General features: G+C 50.4%; 1 protein-coding gene across 1 annotated transcript in view; it reads left to right on the top strand.

The window, feature by feature from the left end:
- LOC119150636 (C2 calcium-dependent domain-containing protein 4C-like) overlaps window positions 1-14938 on the top strand; it is a 28246-nt gene extending 13308 nt beyond the window's left edge. Inside the window, exon 2 of the mRNA XM_037393244.1 lies at window positions 13526-14938. Coding sequence (XP_037249141.1) covers window positions 13526-14858 — 1333 coding nt within the window. The 3' untranslated portion in view covers window positions 14859-14938. The remainder of the gene's footprint in view (window positions 1-13525) is intronic.
- The last annotated feature ends 1040 nt before the right edge of the window (window positions 14939-15978 follow it).

Raw genomic sequence — 15978 nt, 5'->3', positions numbered from 1 at the left:
TGTGGCTCAGAACTAGGAACACCAGAACCCGGAGCCCTGTGCTACTACGGGCCTGTGCCGTTCACTGCCCTTCAGTTGGCTGACGACTTCTGCTTAATTAAAAGTAGCAGGGACAAGTTGATGGCTTTCTGATCCCAGCCCTACTGTCTGAGTGCTGACGAGGCGGACAATGCTTTGTTGCAGAAACAAGCAAACTCTGTCCTGGAGGCCAGAGGTGGGATTTCCTCTGTGAAACAGCAGCTTTCGGATGTTTTTAGCCCCAGAGACACCAGGGAGGGCCCGGCCCCTGCCCTCCCTGTATTTACACGACTGACCATCTGTATAGAGAGATAGATGAGGGACAGAACAAGACTGCTGCCCAGGGAGTTTCTTTTCTTGTTTATTCAGGTGGGAGGAAAATAAAGAACCTGCTGTATCACCTGGCTGGTTTCATCCTTAGCTCTGAGGATGGTGCTGCTCGTCATGAAGACCCGTGCTTCCCACAACTGTGCCCTGGAAAAGGCATTCCCTGATATCCCTTCTTTCTTCTCAGCAGCCTGTCCTTATAAGCTGGTGCTAGGAGAGCCATTTTCCAGAGCTACTGTTGTGTTTGTTATTTTAATTGAGGCAAAATCCGTGGCAAGATACATTTGTAAGTGCTAGAAAACAAAGAAAAGCACCTTCTACTTCACATGCGTGGGGAGCAGCAAACCCACGAGTGTCCCAGCAGCTGGGTGTTAGGTTCTGCCATGCGTTCGGGTAGCATGAAGCCTCAAGTGAAATGTGCTGCAAGTGAAGTGCAGCCTGTTTTCTCTTAGGCGTGGGGGTGGAGGAGGTTCCCGGCACACCAGTGCCATGTGTTCCGCAGTGCCTGCTCCAGCGGGATGCTGCTGGCCCTGGGGGACGGGGAGGGTGGGAGGCTGAGGCTGGATTCAAGCTTAAAGCTTGCCTACGGGAACAAGAGGATGAGATAGCCAAACAATGAAGGGTTTCATTCTGTCCTGCCCACTTAAGCAAAGCTGCTCACCATGGAACAATTTTTACCAAGTGCCAGAGAATCTGTTATGGTCACGTGGGCCTATTTCTACTTCTCCCACTGGGAATATGTGTGTGACAGCAATAACTTCAAATTGTTTTTCTTTATATAGTAATATCTGGCCATATGTTTAAACTCTTTGTGTTTGGGAGCCGTAGTTCAAGTGTTTGTTTTCTCATGCCTATGGATTCCCTGGCTTGGAAGGAATTTTGTCAAAGACAGTCCCTGCCTTTCTCACACTTTTCCTGCCTGCTGCTCTGAGCCACTGCTATTCTCCGAGCACTTTTAACCTAGTTTGCTGCACTTCTCTGGTTGTAAACATTAATGGCAGATATTTAATGCGGGGGGGGGGGGGGGGGGGGGGGACACACTCCACAAAATCCCCCAAATCTGCTCCTTTAGCCCAGGGTATAATTACAGTATCCTGTGGCTTTTCTTCTAGTTTTCTTTTAAATTAAATTTCAGACAATCAGTTTCCTTCTGATAACAAAACTGTCACTGTCTGTTTTCATCCTTTCTGTCTGCTTCCCAAGACCAAAACCAGCACCTCCACAAAATCTTGAGCCTTTTCCCAAAGTTGCCTGAAGTCTACAGAGCTTTCTATGTTGGCTTCTGGATTCTAATTCTTCTTACTGATATCAGTTTCATTAATGGATTATTTTTTTTTCTCCCACCACTGATATTCCAAATTACTTTCTCCAAATATTCTTTGGGCACAAGGAGCTCTGAGGTTAGGGAGGTAATCCCAGGCCATGTATATGAAGCTTTGCGGGGTCAGGGCTGTCGCAGGCCCCGTTTTTCAAATGGGAAGTAAAACATGTGGAACACTTGCTCCTTTCAGAAAGTAATTCTGCAGAAACACAACAACTTAGTGGACAGAAAACAACAGCCTGGCTGCTGAAATGCTGGGTCCTTCTGCAATGAAATTTTAGAAAGAACTGTTCTGCATGCAGAAATGCTGATGACAGAGTCTAAGGATGAAGAATCTAGATTTGAGCTTTGCTTTAAATGTTGCACTTCAGTGTACCAAGAGCAGCATCTGTTTCTTAATTAGGTGCTGCTGATTCGTGATGCCACTCTGAAATGTATTTCATTTAAAGATGTAACTCTCAAGATTACATGTCCTACCCATCAAGACGTTGAGGCCAATCCCATCAGCGTGCCACCTTCATCTAGAAGGAATGTTCAACTAAATTCTACTACTCAGAGGACGTGGTTTCGTTATCCGTGAATTTTCTTTTTAATATTTCATCTGAAATGACCAGGTGGAAGCTGGCTGGACTGGCTGGCTGGCTGGACTTGCTGCAAAGCAGGAGTATTTCCAATTCAAATCTTAAGTCAAAAGAAAGTCTAGGTGGAAGCTCATATAAACAGTGTGAGATTCACCGTGTATGGTCTGCAGAGGAGTAAGTCAGCTGGCGGCCGCTGCTCTTGTGCGCTTCATGCTCCCCTGCACGTGCGGCACAGCATCCCTCGACCTGGCAGCTCCCACGGCAGAATTCCCCACCTGGACTTGGAGAGTGTGCTCCCGATTTCCCACTGCAGTATCTGCCTGGGAATGGGGCTGCGCTGGGCCAAGGGCGGATCACCCGGAGAGCCCCCCCAGGGCTCCTTGGAGCTTCGATGGGCGCAGGGCCACCCGGCATGGCCCACCGGTGGCTGTGGGTGCTGCTGGGTTATCGGGGCTGAGCGCAGAACCTGTCCCCCTCAGTGATGCTGCTTCAGTGTTTGTAGCTCGTGGCGTGGGAAATGCAGGGAAGTGATGTTTGCCAACACACCTGTTTTTAAAGTGTTAAACGCTCTGAATTAAGATCTAGCATGTTTTGACAAGGTGAATTATCCTTTCTGAAACGTCCTTGGCTTTCTGCCTCGTTCACTTTCATGAGCCCCGTTTGTAGTAGCAGGTTGCTGCTTCAACACAGCAACGTCATCTGGTGCATTTAAGCTTCATACGTACTGTGCCTGCAGGTCGCGCTGCAGCCGGCTAGGCAGCCCCAGAACATGCGTTTAGGTGCATTAGGGGGCTAATCCTGCCGCTTTTCTCAGTTTAAGGTTGTTACTGACCCACACTCTTTGGGGAAGCCTCTGGTGTGCATCTGGGCCAGGGGGAGAGCTTATGGAGAACGACTCATTTAATAAAACCTGCCAGTAAGTGTTTTGCAGTGCGTAGCTCAACCCCGCCATACTTTTGGAAACCAAAACCACCGCTGCAGGTTTCTGCTTGACTATCAGAGCGTGGTGCGGTGCCATTGTAGAGGAAACTGTCAATATTGCTGTTCATGGAGGTCATGGGCCACAGCACATGGTGTCTAACTTCACAGTTTTAGGCTTGTGTCTTGAATGAAGACGACAAGCAGATAAATCCTAGGAGTTATTCTAAAGAATAACTAGTGACGTAACACCTGCTTGAGGGGGGAGTATAGTTAATTATCCATTTGCTGAGTCAGAATCTTCTTTTGAGGAATAAAATAATGTATAAAATGACAAAAATTGGCACATAGATCCATAGCTTCCCTTGAATGTAACTTTTTGAGCTGGATGTAAATATATTTTATCAAGGGTTGAAATACATTCATTCTGTGGACAAGCATAGTGCCAGGACTGTGCAATAGGGAACTACATCTGTTGTCTTCTTTCTTTCTTTCTTTCTTTGTTTCTCTTTTTCTTTAACCGTGATAGAAGTGATCTTCATTGAGTTTAAGTTTTGTGGAAACCTGTCTGCTTTACAAAGCCTCATTTTTGTTTGAAAATAAAAATTACGTGTATTTTTAATCTTTCATATTTAAGTCTATTTAGAGCATGAAGAGGATACAAAGAATAGCTTTTCTCACTACATGTATTATTCACCTTACAGTTGTCAATATAACCTTTATATGCAACAAATACATTTAGGATACATGAGAATTACCATGAAATTAGACTACATTAAGTGTGGGACCAAAGTGCAGAAAGCGTTCTCCTATCAAGGCCACCAGAACAGACCGTTGCACGAAGTGCTTTGATATTTATGCTTTTGTTTCTAAGCAGGGAATCTGAACCGAACACTTCTTTGTAGATGAGGAGTGGCTGAGGGGTTTGGACTTGTCTGATTTGGAGCAGAGGAGGCTGAGGGTGACCTCATTGCTCTCCATGGTGGAGAAGGAGGAGCTGAGCTCTTCTCCCTGGGATCCAATGATAGAACTCGCGGGAACGGTTCAAAGCTGTGCCAGGGGAGCTTTAGACTGGCCATGAGGAAGCATTTCTTTACCAACAGGGTGGTCGGACACTGAGAACAGGCTTCCTAGAGAGGTGGCCAATGCCCCAAGCCTGTCAGTGTTTGAGGCATTTGGACAAGGCCCTTAATAACGATCTGTAACTTGGGGTCAGCCATGAGTTGGTCAGGCGGTTGCACTAGTTGATCACTGTAGGTCCCTTCCAATGGAAATATTCTATTCTATAAATCATAAAGTTGCACTACCTGATTTTATTTCTTTTATTATCCTGAGGAAAATATAAGCTGTAATTCTCAAATTTCATTAACTGGGGAATATCCTGCTGCAAGCCACAGCACGGTAACTCTACAAAGTCACGAGATGAACAGTGGTCATTACTGCTGTAACACAGCACAGCCCTGTAAAAAGAGCTGATCAGTTTGGTGGAGGTTTTTTTTTCAGAAAATCTTAGAAGCATTTACCTGGCCTGGTGGAGAGAAGCCTGCCCTGAAATTGGGCTAGATATAGGTACCGAGGGAACAAGCAACCCGCAGTGAAGTCTGTACCCAGGTTTCAGGAAAGACTGAGAGATGCCGATCACCTTGTAGTCACTTGAATCTACAACATGCCGATGGGGTGGTCTGCAGCATAAGCTCTCCCACCCATGTCAAATTTCTGTTTCTGGAAATCACGACATGTTTACGTCTCACAGACCCAGCCTGCTGCGTGGAAGTCCAGGCTGTTTGCCCAAATAAAAGGTCGATCTTCCACAACAGAAGAGTGACCCAAACACTTTGGTTTGTGGGCAGCTCTGGGTCTGGTGTCACCACATCCCAGAATTCTTGGAAGAAACCCAGAGACTGCAACACAGAGCTGCAGCTCCTGGGAAATGTCATGGGAATTTTTAGGTTTTCATTATGCTAAGCACTATAAAACTTATGTGGAACATCTACTAACAAGGCAGTTTATACACCAGTCCCTTGGATATGTGTTTCTTCTGTCTTGCTGCAAGGTTTGCTCCCACCCACATGTGCTTGGTTTGGGGAGAAATCACTAGGCTTTCTTCCATTTTCAAGATGAGACATCCATACCCTTTAGGGGAGAGGATTTTAAAGTCCTTTTCACAATTATATTTGCTTGATGCCAAATTACCATCTTTTCCTAGTTCTGCATTGACAGAACGTACCAGAGGGCCATTTAAAAAGTTGGAGCTGTGAACTCTCTGTTTTTAAAATCAGTTGTAACCTAAATTCTACCAGACAGAACAGAAAAAAAACCATTTCCCGCTTGCCCTCAGGGCTGCCCGTCCATGGCAGTGCTGCCTCAACGCTGCTTTAGCAGGCAAGGTGCTACATCCTAAACCACTTGGATGGTGTGACTTATTTGTGCTCACTTGTTCTAGCTACTGATGTTAAGCTATCATTGCTGGAAGAACCACCACAGCGTATTCCAGAATGCTCCGTCCCTCCTGACAACTGTCTCCTCACTGCTCATCCATGGCTTTAGTGTTCCAGGGCCTGACAGCCTGGGTGGGTGGCTGGCCTACATACACACCTCTGCTGCCGCTGTGCCTTCAAGGACGCAGATTAAGGGCACTTGCGGAGTCATCTATGGAATGTAAATCTTTGTTTGGAGGAAATTAAATTTCTATTCTTTGTGTCTGTGCCTGCGTAACCTGGCTATGATCTTATGACTGGCCTGTCAGAGTGAATACATGTCCACAGCCACAAAACTGTGACATTATCTCCCTGATCAGGCATCCTTTAACCACACTGATACTATTAATTCAGTGGAGAAACATCAGACGCTTTCCTGTCACCCTGCAGAACGGTGGCCTCACAGATGCAGGGGCACCAGCGGCCTCCTTTTGAGCCCCAGAGCCCTTCTACCTTTGGAAGTGTAAGATTTAATCACAGAAAGTCACTGGTGGGGCAGCGGCTCGCCAGGCCCCGGCGGAGGGGCATGCAATCCTCTTCCTTTCAGGCTGGGGTGGCGCGGCACAGCTCAAAGTCCCCCTGTTCTCCAGAAGTGAGCAGAACCAGCAGAGTCATTCTGCTTATCAGATTTCTTTCAATTAAATAATCTCACTCTCTTCTGTTTTCTTCCTTTCTCAAGCAGTTCCAGCCTCCTTTACGATCCTTCCGTCAGTTTGCCTAACACCCAGGCTGACCAGGTGCCTCTCAAACCCTCTGGTGGTGCTGGGGAGCTGGTGTGGTTTAACCGGCTGCTCGCTCACTCCCCCTCACTGGAGAGATGGGGAGGAGAATTGGAATGTAAAACTTGGGGGTCGAGATAAGAACAATTTAATAGGTAAAGCAAAAGCTGTGCATGCAGGCAAAGCAACACAAGGAATTCATCACCGCTGCCCATGGGTGGGCAGGTGTTCGGCCACCCCCAGGAAAGCAGGGCTCCATCACGCGTAACAGTTACTTGGGAAGACAAAAGCCATAATGCCGGGCATACCCCCTTCCTCGCTCTTCCCCCAGGTTATATACTCAGCAAGACATCCCTTGGTATGGAATACCTCTTGGGCTGGTTCAGGTCACCTGTCCTGGCTGTGTCTCCCCCCAGTTTCCTGCGCCCCTCCAGCCCTCCCGCTGGCAGGGCCCAAGGAACCGAAAAGTCCTTGACTGAGTATAAACATCACCCAGCAACAACTAACAACATCAGTGTGCTATGGATGGTGTTCTCACATCATGGCCAGTACACAGCCCTGCACCAGCTACCAAGAAGAAAGGTAACTCCATCCCAGCCGAAACCAGGACAGTAATCTGCTCTGCTCTGCTCTGCTGTTAAATTCTATACAGTTATCTGCCAGCAGAAGGTTGCTTTTCCAGGTGATTGACTGAACTGAGCAGCGGAGCTCATTTTGCTCCAGGCATGGGAAATGCAGATAATGAATTACCTGCTGTGTGATATTTTTCACGATCCTGGTAGCCTTTAAAATATTTTTCCAGTTCCATTCTTTCCTACAGTGTTACAAGTCTGCTTGATGAAGTTTACTGGATGTCTGGAGTTCTTTATATGCCACTGTCATGAAAGATGCATCTGCTTTTCCATTAATGCCCAAAGTGATCTTTGTATGTAGCAGCTCTTCTGGTCCATAGTACCGCTCCCCAGTACCACACTGGCCACAGCATTGCAACTGCGGCTCAACAGCGAGCAGGAAAAACTCCGATCAACCCAATTAGCAACACTGTCATGAAAACAACAGAAAATTATAATATTACAAATAGGAGACTTGACTAATGAGCACCCATTTGAATCTAGGTAATTCTGTACATCCTAAGATGAGATAGTTATATTCTAGAAAAGTTGAGGCTCTTTCTCAGCAATGCTGGTACACCTCAAGTTGAGTTTCAGTTTCTTACTGGCATTTTATAAGACTATGCGATGTTTCCAGCTCTCACCAGGAATATTTCATACAGATTTTCCCATAATACATCATTTTTTTACTTTCACTGGAGAAGGACAAACCTGATAACCTGCTGTATTGCATAAGCATATTGCTCTAGTTCATTGAACATTTGGTATTAAATCTTGATTTGTTCAAGTAAAATCCACGAAGCCACTATATATGTATAATGTTTTCTATGAGGCATGTGTTCTCTAAACCCCCCAAACCTTCTATTTCTTTGTGTTTTCCCTGGATTCAGCTGTTCTAACTCATCTGTTTGTTGTAAGACAGGTATACAACTGACCCACCGATGAAAATACACGTATCCAGAATCTGCTTATCCTGTTGGTCTGAATTTGTACTGACTTTGTAGATACATAGTAAATAGTGAAAAACCTTTTCACCCTCAGAAGTCACCCTGTTCCCCAGGGTGTGTTGACTGTGGCCACTTAAATCGGCAATGTTCATTTAAGTCAAAACTTTCAAATCTTTTTCAAGGGGAAGGGCAATGATAAGACAGAATTAATTATCCAGCAACGTTACCTTCAGGTATTCAGTGAATCCAATGAAAGCCAGTGATCTGCTTGGTGACCAGCTCCCTTTTTTATGATAGGGATTGCTCTATGCCGGGAATGCAGTCTCGTTAGTGATGGTTATAGAAACTGAACTTCCACAGTAAAATAGTGTATTGGGTTTTATGCTTAATAAGTAGAATAAAATCTAGGCAAAAAATTTCTGATGGATGTGTAGAATAGGTGTATTTTGTGGGAGGCATTGAGTATTTTCTATCATTCAAGGTAAAATCAGTACTAAATCGCTCATACACTAGCAGCAATATAATCAAACAAGCTTATTGAGTAGGAGATAGGAAATGAGGCTAATCATAAATTTATATTATTTATTAGTGAATGTTTATAGACAAACTCTGATTTGTGTTCGAGAGAATGGAATAAAATGTTTCCCATGTGATACCATTTAAGCTTTAAAGGAGACGAGCAGTTTCAGAAAGGATGTTAGTCATTACTGGTAGGTTGCTTGAACACAAAAAATGCAAGAAAGACTTAATTCCCCTTTTCATTGGAGCTATTATCTCTTTTCTCCCAGCTTTATACATATTCATGCCTGCTTAGAGGATTCCTTTACACAGCTGAGCATGGGAATTGCTGTTAGTGAAAGTTAGACTCTATCTTCATGTTAAAATATGTGACAGAAAACAGACTGGAGCAGCTCATCTACTCCTGGGCACCAAACTGTTGCAGGGGGAGATATTTTTTAACCAATTAAAATGCTAGGCTTTTCTGCACATAGCATCTGAATCTTATTGGCCTTGGACACCATGCTTTATCTGCAGTACACTTCATGCTGGAAAAGCTGGGCTTTGTGTTATGGAGTCTTAAAGCCTGGAAGGCTTGCTGGGAAAAGAAATTTAGAAAGCATGCAGGAAAAGAAATTCAACATCCTGTAGACAGAATAACGAAAATATGTTTTCAGATTTGAGATAGACATGAAGTAGATACTGCCTGGAATTAGGTGTATTTCCATTGTTCACATGGGAAGGCATTTAAAGGCAAATGCAGTTAGATCCCTTACAGTCCTGTACTTCAGACTGAGATTTATTTTTTTTTCTGCTGACTTCAGTGGCAGTGGAATTAGGGACAGCATAACCTTCTTGGATTTGGCACAGCTTCTCATCACAGGACCATGTAATACGCTGGAACGAACAAATTCTTTAGTTTGTACCTTTAGATTTTTACGGTTCACACTGCTGTGCCACCAGGTACTTGGGATTCTTGTTGTAAAGTTCCAAAGTGCCCGAAGGGCCCTGCCACCGTGTGTTTGCTGCCAAGCAGCACTCTGGCGTCTGTTCTTTCATTTGCTCATTTAAAGGAGTGTGAACACTTCTCCTAAAGCTACACAGAAATTTGCCTTGGCTGATGAGGTAAAATATATGCCACTGTCAGATACAAAGGAAGAGAAGAAAGACACAGTTTTCAGATCAGATTTGCTGAACCTCTGTGACTACTCTGTATGCCTGTACCAGTGATGCAGGATGACCTGGTTTAGGCCAGAAGTGGTGAGCTGGCTGCTCAGTAGACATCTTTGACCTTTGTCAAAATGACAGGAATGAATCAATGTGCTACAAATTTGCTCATAGTATCAATCTCTAATGAAAAAGAAAGAATTTAAGTACCTCTCGGTTGGTTGAGGGTTTTTTCAAGAAACTACAGCTGAATTGCTGCTGCTTTCTTAGGAAGATGCAACTGAACGGGGTGACTTACTCTCAGCGCAGCCTGCGAAACGCTGCCTATTTCAGGCACTGTGTGCAGTGAGCCACTTCTGCTGCTTTCAGACTGGCAGGCTGTTCCCTGCTGCCTCATCCACGCCTGTCTTCCACACCTCCCCCTTTCACGGCAGGGCTGGGAGTTTTTCTTTTTTATCTTCCCACTCATCTTGGCTGGACCAGGAGGGCTCCAGCTCCCTGTGCACATGCCCCAAAGGCTGCCAGCTCCTGAGGGCACCCGCCTTCACCCCCATAAACTGCTGACCTGAGCAGGGGTTCCCCTGTGCTTCCAGGGCCTTGACCCAGCTGGTGCCATCAATGAACGCCTGGAAAATGGTTCTGGGTCGTGTGACTATTCCAGGTAGAGATGTCCCTTGCCATAGCAGCTGCACCGGCCAGGCCCTGCAGCTGCGCAGGATAACGGTGTTCTCCTCCCTTGCAGAAACGCGCCATGATTGTGTGCGTATGTGCGACATCCCCACGTGCAGGAGCTTGCAGAACTACCACTTTTTTATTATGATTTTATTTTAATCGGTAACCAGGACATTGCTATTGTCTGCAGGAGAACGAAATCCCTTGTAAGTGAAACACCGAGTGAAAACCTGCCATCAGCTCAGCGGAACCAGAAGGGAGAGCTGTGCCCCCGGCAGGCTGGCTGCGGCGCGCCTCGCCCGGCATTCGGGGTTACCCTGCGCCGCCGCTCCGGCCGCCAGGGGGCGCCCCGCAGCCGCCCCGGTCTCCGCAGCCGCCCCGCAGCCGCAGCCACCCCGCAGCACCCCCGGCCCCGCAGCCGCCCCGCAGCCGCAGTCGCCCCGGTCTTCGTAGCCGCCCCGCAGCTGCCCCCAACCCCGCAGCTGCCCCTGTCTCCGCGGCCGCCACGCAGCTGCCCCCAGCCCCGCAGCTGCCCCTGTCTCCGCGGCCGCCACGCAGCTGCCCCCAGCCCCGCAGCTGCCCCGTCTCCGCAGCCGCCCCGCAGCCCCGAGCGGCCTCAGGAGATGAGCGCGGCGCCGGGGGGGAGCAGCGGCCCAGCGTGGCCCCGCGCTGCCCGGGGGGCTGTGCCTGGGGGCTGCAGGGCGGTTCCCAGGGTCACTGCGGTCCTGTGCGGGGGCTGTGACAAAGCCTCGCCGCAAATTACATCCCTCCCGGTTTGAAAGTGGTTTATTGCGGATGCACTTCTTATAGCAACGGGAAGCCTTGTTGGCAGCACATTTTAATTATGGTCTGGAGCTAATCAAGGCAAGAGAAACCGTTGTACACACAGGAAGCTGAACTCGTGCCACCGGGTGCCTGTATCCCCGGGGGGTGCCCCAGCACCCCGTTATACGGCTGCAGGGCAGCTGGGCCGGGAAGGCCAGGATAGGTGCCACCCGGTGCCGGGCCCCTGCTCCCACTCTGCAGCCAGCACCCCGAGCAGGCAACCGGGATCAGGAGGCTCTGAATCACCCTCTGGGAACACCCCAGCTCTTTTCACTAACCGTAGAGGAAGCCTGAAGAGACGAAATGGAAAGTAACTGTAGAGGAATGAAAGCGGTGAGTTGATTAGCACTGATAACATGCAGCTGTGGCCTTGCTTCAAGGCAGTGGGTTGATCAACATGGATGATGTGCAGCTGTAGCTCATTCCCACTAAGTGGTTAAATAGCCCTAAGGCGTGTGGGAGAGAGACTGGTTAGAGGAGAAGTAGTTTCGTCTGGTCTCTGGAGGAAGGAGAAGCAGCAGCATGGACTGGAGAATCAACCGGTAAAAGCCTTGTTGCAGCTTGCTTGTGTTGTGACAGTTGGTGCCCTGTGTGAGGCAAGCTGATTGGAACTACACCAAGTAAGTATTGAACCAGGGCAGCTACTTGATGTTGCTGCTGGCTGTGGACTTTGTATACCTGTGGCTAGTTTGCCATGATTGCCATGGCTGAACTTCTGTGAACTTGTTACTGGAGGTGATGAGGTTCCCACTAAAAATGTGTCCTTCATTTTTCTCCATTTTTATAGTTAAATTGTTCTTTGCTATTAAAGGTAGAAGCGTATATATTGGAGTGAGGCTCTGTGGTGTGTGACACACAGCGCTGTATTGCCTGGTCTGGATGGGTAGCAGCTATGTGGTGCACGTTCTGCTTCCCAAAGGAGAGCATCCTGCTGTCTTCAACAGCTCCTTTTACCCTGCTGCTGGAAAGTCCATGGGGGAGCACAATCCCCCTCTGGAAGCCTCTGAATTAGCCTGGAGGCCACCTGAAGAGCACCTACAGCAAGTGAGTCCATTGAGGTGAACTGCACTCTGAACTGACCACTGAAACGTGCCTAGGGCGCCTGAGGGGTCCTGAACCTTTTGACAAAGCATGGCAGAAAGAAATTTCTCCGATTCGAATCACTAGAGGATTATTATGGAAGTGAAGCTTAACTGGTGTAAAATGAGCAGGAGGGGGCAGGGCTCAGACCCAGACCGTGTGTGTTCCCAGCTAAACCTTCCAGCAAGTTCAAAACGTTCCCTGCCCCGGTAACTCACCTGGTGGGTTCCCTGGCACAGCCGGTCTATTTCCAGCGCTCGGGGAAACAGGAGCTTCAGCCCCGCAGCGGCAACAGGGGAGCGGGGAGGTTATTTGCCTGATGTCGCTGTGCTGGAGGCATCCAGCGGGGCCGGTGCGGCTGCAGGCCCGCCCGGCTGGGGGGGGAGAGGGGGTCCCGGTCCCTGCCCGCAGGGTGGTCACCGGGAGCTTGCAGGGTCCACCCGGGTTCTGGTGCGCTGCAGAACCGCGGTGGGAGTGTTCATGGATCCCACCTGGCTCTGGGGGGTGTGTATGTGTGTGGCTGTGACACGCTCCCTCTCAAGGTCACCAGCCAAAGCGCTGGCTGCCCGGCTTTCCCCTGCCTGCATCTGCCGTGCTCAGCAGCGCCGGTGGCCACGGGTCAGGGCTCGCTTGGCTCGTGCTCTTTGGGGATGGGAGGGGGGCGGGGGGGACAGCGCACTCTCGGATGCAGCAAAGCCCCTTCCCCAAGAGCCCGGCCGGCCGCAGCCCCCGCTCCCGGCCGAGGCGGTCCCGCTGTTCTGCCGGGTCAGCTGGTTCGTCTCGGGACAGCTCGGGGCGCCTCTGTCAATGGATATGGAGCCGCGGGGGGAGGGCGAGGGGCCTCCTGCAGCGCGGGGGGCTTAGCCCACCCCGGCGGGGGTAGCCACGGCCGCCCCCTGCCCGCGCCGCCTGCCTGGGGGGCTCCTCTGGCCCCGGCCCTGCGCAGCTCGGGGCCGGCCGGGGCAGCGGCGGCGGCCCCCCCTTCCCTTCCCTCCCCCCCCGGCGGGGCGCGGGCCGGGTGGGAGGCGCCCGGCGCCGGTAGAAAAGGGCGGCGCGGGCGGGCGCGGTGGCTGCAGCCGCCGAGGGTGCCGGGCCGGCCCGCAGCGAGCCGGGGCTGCGGAGGGAGCCGGCGGTGGCGCCGGACCAGGTACGTCCCCGCTGGGGGGCTGGCAGAGGGGTCGTTCGCCCCGGTCTCTCCCTTCGGTGGCCGCATTCGGGGGCTGCGGCGAAGCCCCGCGTCGCCTCGCTGCGCGGTGCGGTGCGGAGGCGGTGCTGAGCCCGCGGACCAGCCCGGCCCGGTGCCCCGCGGGGCTCGGCGTGCCCGGGGGGAGGCTGCCGCGATCAGCCTCCCTGCGTGCCTGCAGGTGGCTTCGTTCCGCGGCTCCCCCCGGCGGCCCTCCTGCCCGGCTCGGGATGTGGCTCCTGGAAAAGCTCGGAACATCGCGCGGACGCGGAGCCCTCCCGAGCGCCTCCTCCCTGGGGCCGCCGCCCGGCCAGGACCTGCCCGACAAAGGCCGCCTGGGGGCTGCTGCTTTTCCCAATGTGCTCACCCCGGACAGAATCCCCAAATTCTGCATCCCCCCGCGGCTGACCGGCTCTGCCTCCCACCAGGAGCGCAGTTCAGAGGACGTGAATCTCAGTGTTCCCAGCTACTGCCCCAGCTCTTCTTCGCCACATCTCATTCAGGTGGAAAGTGCTGAAGAGATCCCGGTGCTGGAGGAGGAGAGCACAAACTCGGACCCCCGGTCCCAAGCAGCGCTCTCCCTGCCTCACTTTCCCAGAGCCCCCACTTCCTACGGCTTCTGCACCTTGCTGGAGAGCCCCCACACCAGGAGAAAGGAGTCCATCTTCCACGGTGACCCACGAGGTTCCCTGCCCAGCCTGATGCTGTCTCGATCCAGAGCCAACACGTTCGGTGGCAAAGGGCCAATGTCCCGTCCCATTGCTATCAGCTTTGCTTCCGTGAGGCTGCCCCCCCAGCACCCCGCTCTGCGCAGGCAAGGTGCCTGCGACAGCGATACCGCCTCCTCCAGCGACTCCTCTCCCTTCAGTTCTCCGCTTCTCAGCAGGTCACCTCCCAGACCCTGCTCCCTGGTCAAAGCACAAAGTCAGGAGGGATTTCTCTACCGGGCGCTGAAGGCCAAGAGCAAATCCAGCATGGCCAGGAACAACTCCCTCTCCACGGAGGAGAGCAGCTCCACTGATAACAGCCCCAGTGCCATCAGGCGGGCCTCGGAGGGGCTGCTTGCCACACGCAGCTTTAGCATGTCCTGTTCGCCCATCTTCCCCTTGGACCTCATCCGCAGCCGGGAGAGGCTGGTGGGAGAGAGCACTGTGGTAATGGACAAGGGAGGCAAGCTGAGGCTATCGGCCGAATACTGCTCGGAGAACGAAAGGCTGCGCGTCCGCCTGATCAGTGCAGAGGGTTTATACGATGACTCTGTAGAGCCCAAAAACATAAACTGCTGTATCACCTTCTCCCTGGTGCCAGGGAAAACACAGAAACAGAGAAGCACTGTTATAAAGAGGAGCAGAAATCCCATCTTCAATGAGGACTTCTTTTTTGATGGCATTGCAGAAGAAGAGCTCTACAGCCTTTCTGTAAGGATGAAAGCAATGAATAAAGGGTGCAATATGAAACGGGACTACACCTTAGGAGAACGGGATTTGTCTTTAATGAGTATGTTGTCAGTGTAATACTTCAAACATTCAAACAGACTAATTTTGTCTGCTGGAAGTTTTCTACTAAATAAAGTTTTGAGTAGTTTTTCATAGTTTATGGGTTTTTTGTGTTTTCTTTTTTTTTTTAAAAGCATACTTCAAAGCACTGCATTGCTTGCTATTGCTCTCCTGCTGCTGCACCTTACTTTGCTGCTTAGCACTTCAAATGCTGTGAGCTATTTGCTGTTAAAGGTGGCTATGAAGTAGGAGAGGAGGGCAGAAGGGCTAGTTTACCTTTAAGATATAGGATTAGGCAGCTACCAAGTCCAAGCTGTCCTTTCAGGGGGTGGAGGGTTGTTTTTCACTCACTCTGGTCCCTGAGCAGGCACACAGCACACGTACGCAGTGGGCACTGAACTCTGTTGCAGCTCCCAGGTACCACATCGGTTACACAGACAGTTTTCACAGCACTCCTATTTGTGGAAACGAATGTTTTTGTGTGCCCTGCATTTGGGGAAGGGGGGAGAGAGAGGGATACTGTTAGGGAATCAGCCCTTCTACAGTGGGGGTGGGGGACTGGGACTCCCAAAGTTGGTGTAAGGCTGTGTTGAGGATAACAAGATCAGCTTCTGAGCGTGCGGCTGATTTCGCAGCTGTCGGGACGAAGCTGCCAGGTAATTGTGTTCTGGTCAGGAAGGTACCCTGGAGGTATCACCCTCAGCAACTCAGCTGTTCAGTCCTTTCTGAAACCTAAGCAGATGGGGTACGATACCAATATGGCAAGAGCAAGGGCTAGTTTAGGATCTCTGGGTTGAATTCCTGTTTCAGCTAATGACTTGCTGCATACCTTGTTGAAGTCATTGTGATAAAATTAGGATAATCTTTCCCTGTCTTGTACCAGCAGACGGTGAGTGGCTGAGGCACTTGCTCTAACGGTGGGAGAAGCATAAAGGTGCAGAGCTCCTGCATGCTTGAGGCCACCTTCCGTTTTTTTTTGTTCCCTCCTGCTGAGGTGGATGTAGTGGCTAGGTGAAACAGCTAAACTTGTGGAAAATGCAGCTGTGCAAATAGGAGGAGGCAAAAATTGCCTTGAAAGTCCGGGCCTGGCGCTGCCTCCCTTGATTAAGTTGCAGGCTTCATTATGTCAAGGTAGATC

This window comes from Falco rusticolus, chromosome 7 (assembly GCF_015220075.1).
Source record: "Falco rusticolus isolate bFalRus1 chromosome 7, bFalRus1.pri, whole genome shotgun sequence".
Taxonomy (NCBI): Eukaryota; Metazoa; Chordata; class Aves; order Falconiformes; family Falconidae; genus Falco; species Falco rusticolus.
The sequence above is the reverse complement of the archived record's forward strand: the minus strand, read 5'-3'. Positions and strand labels throughout refer to the sequence as shown.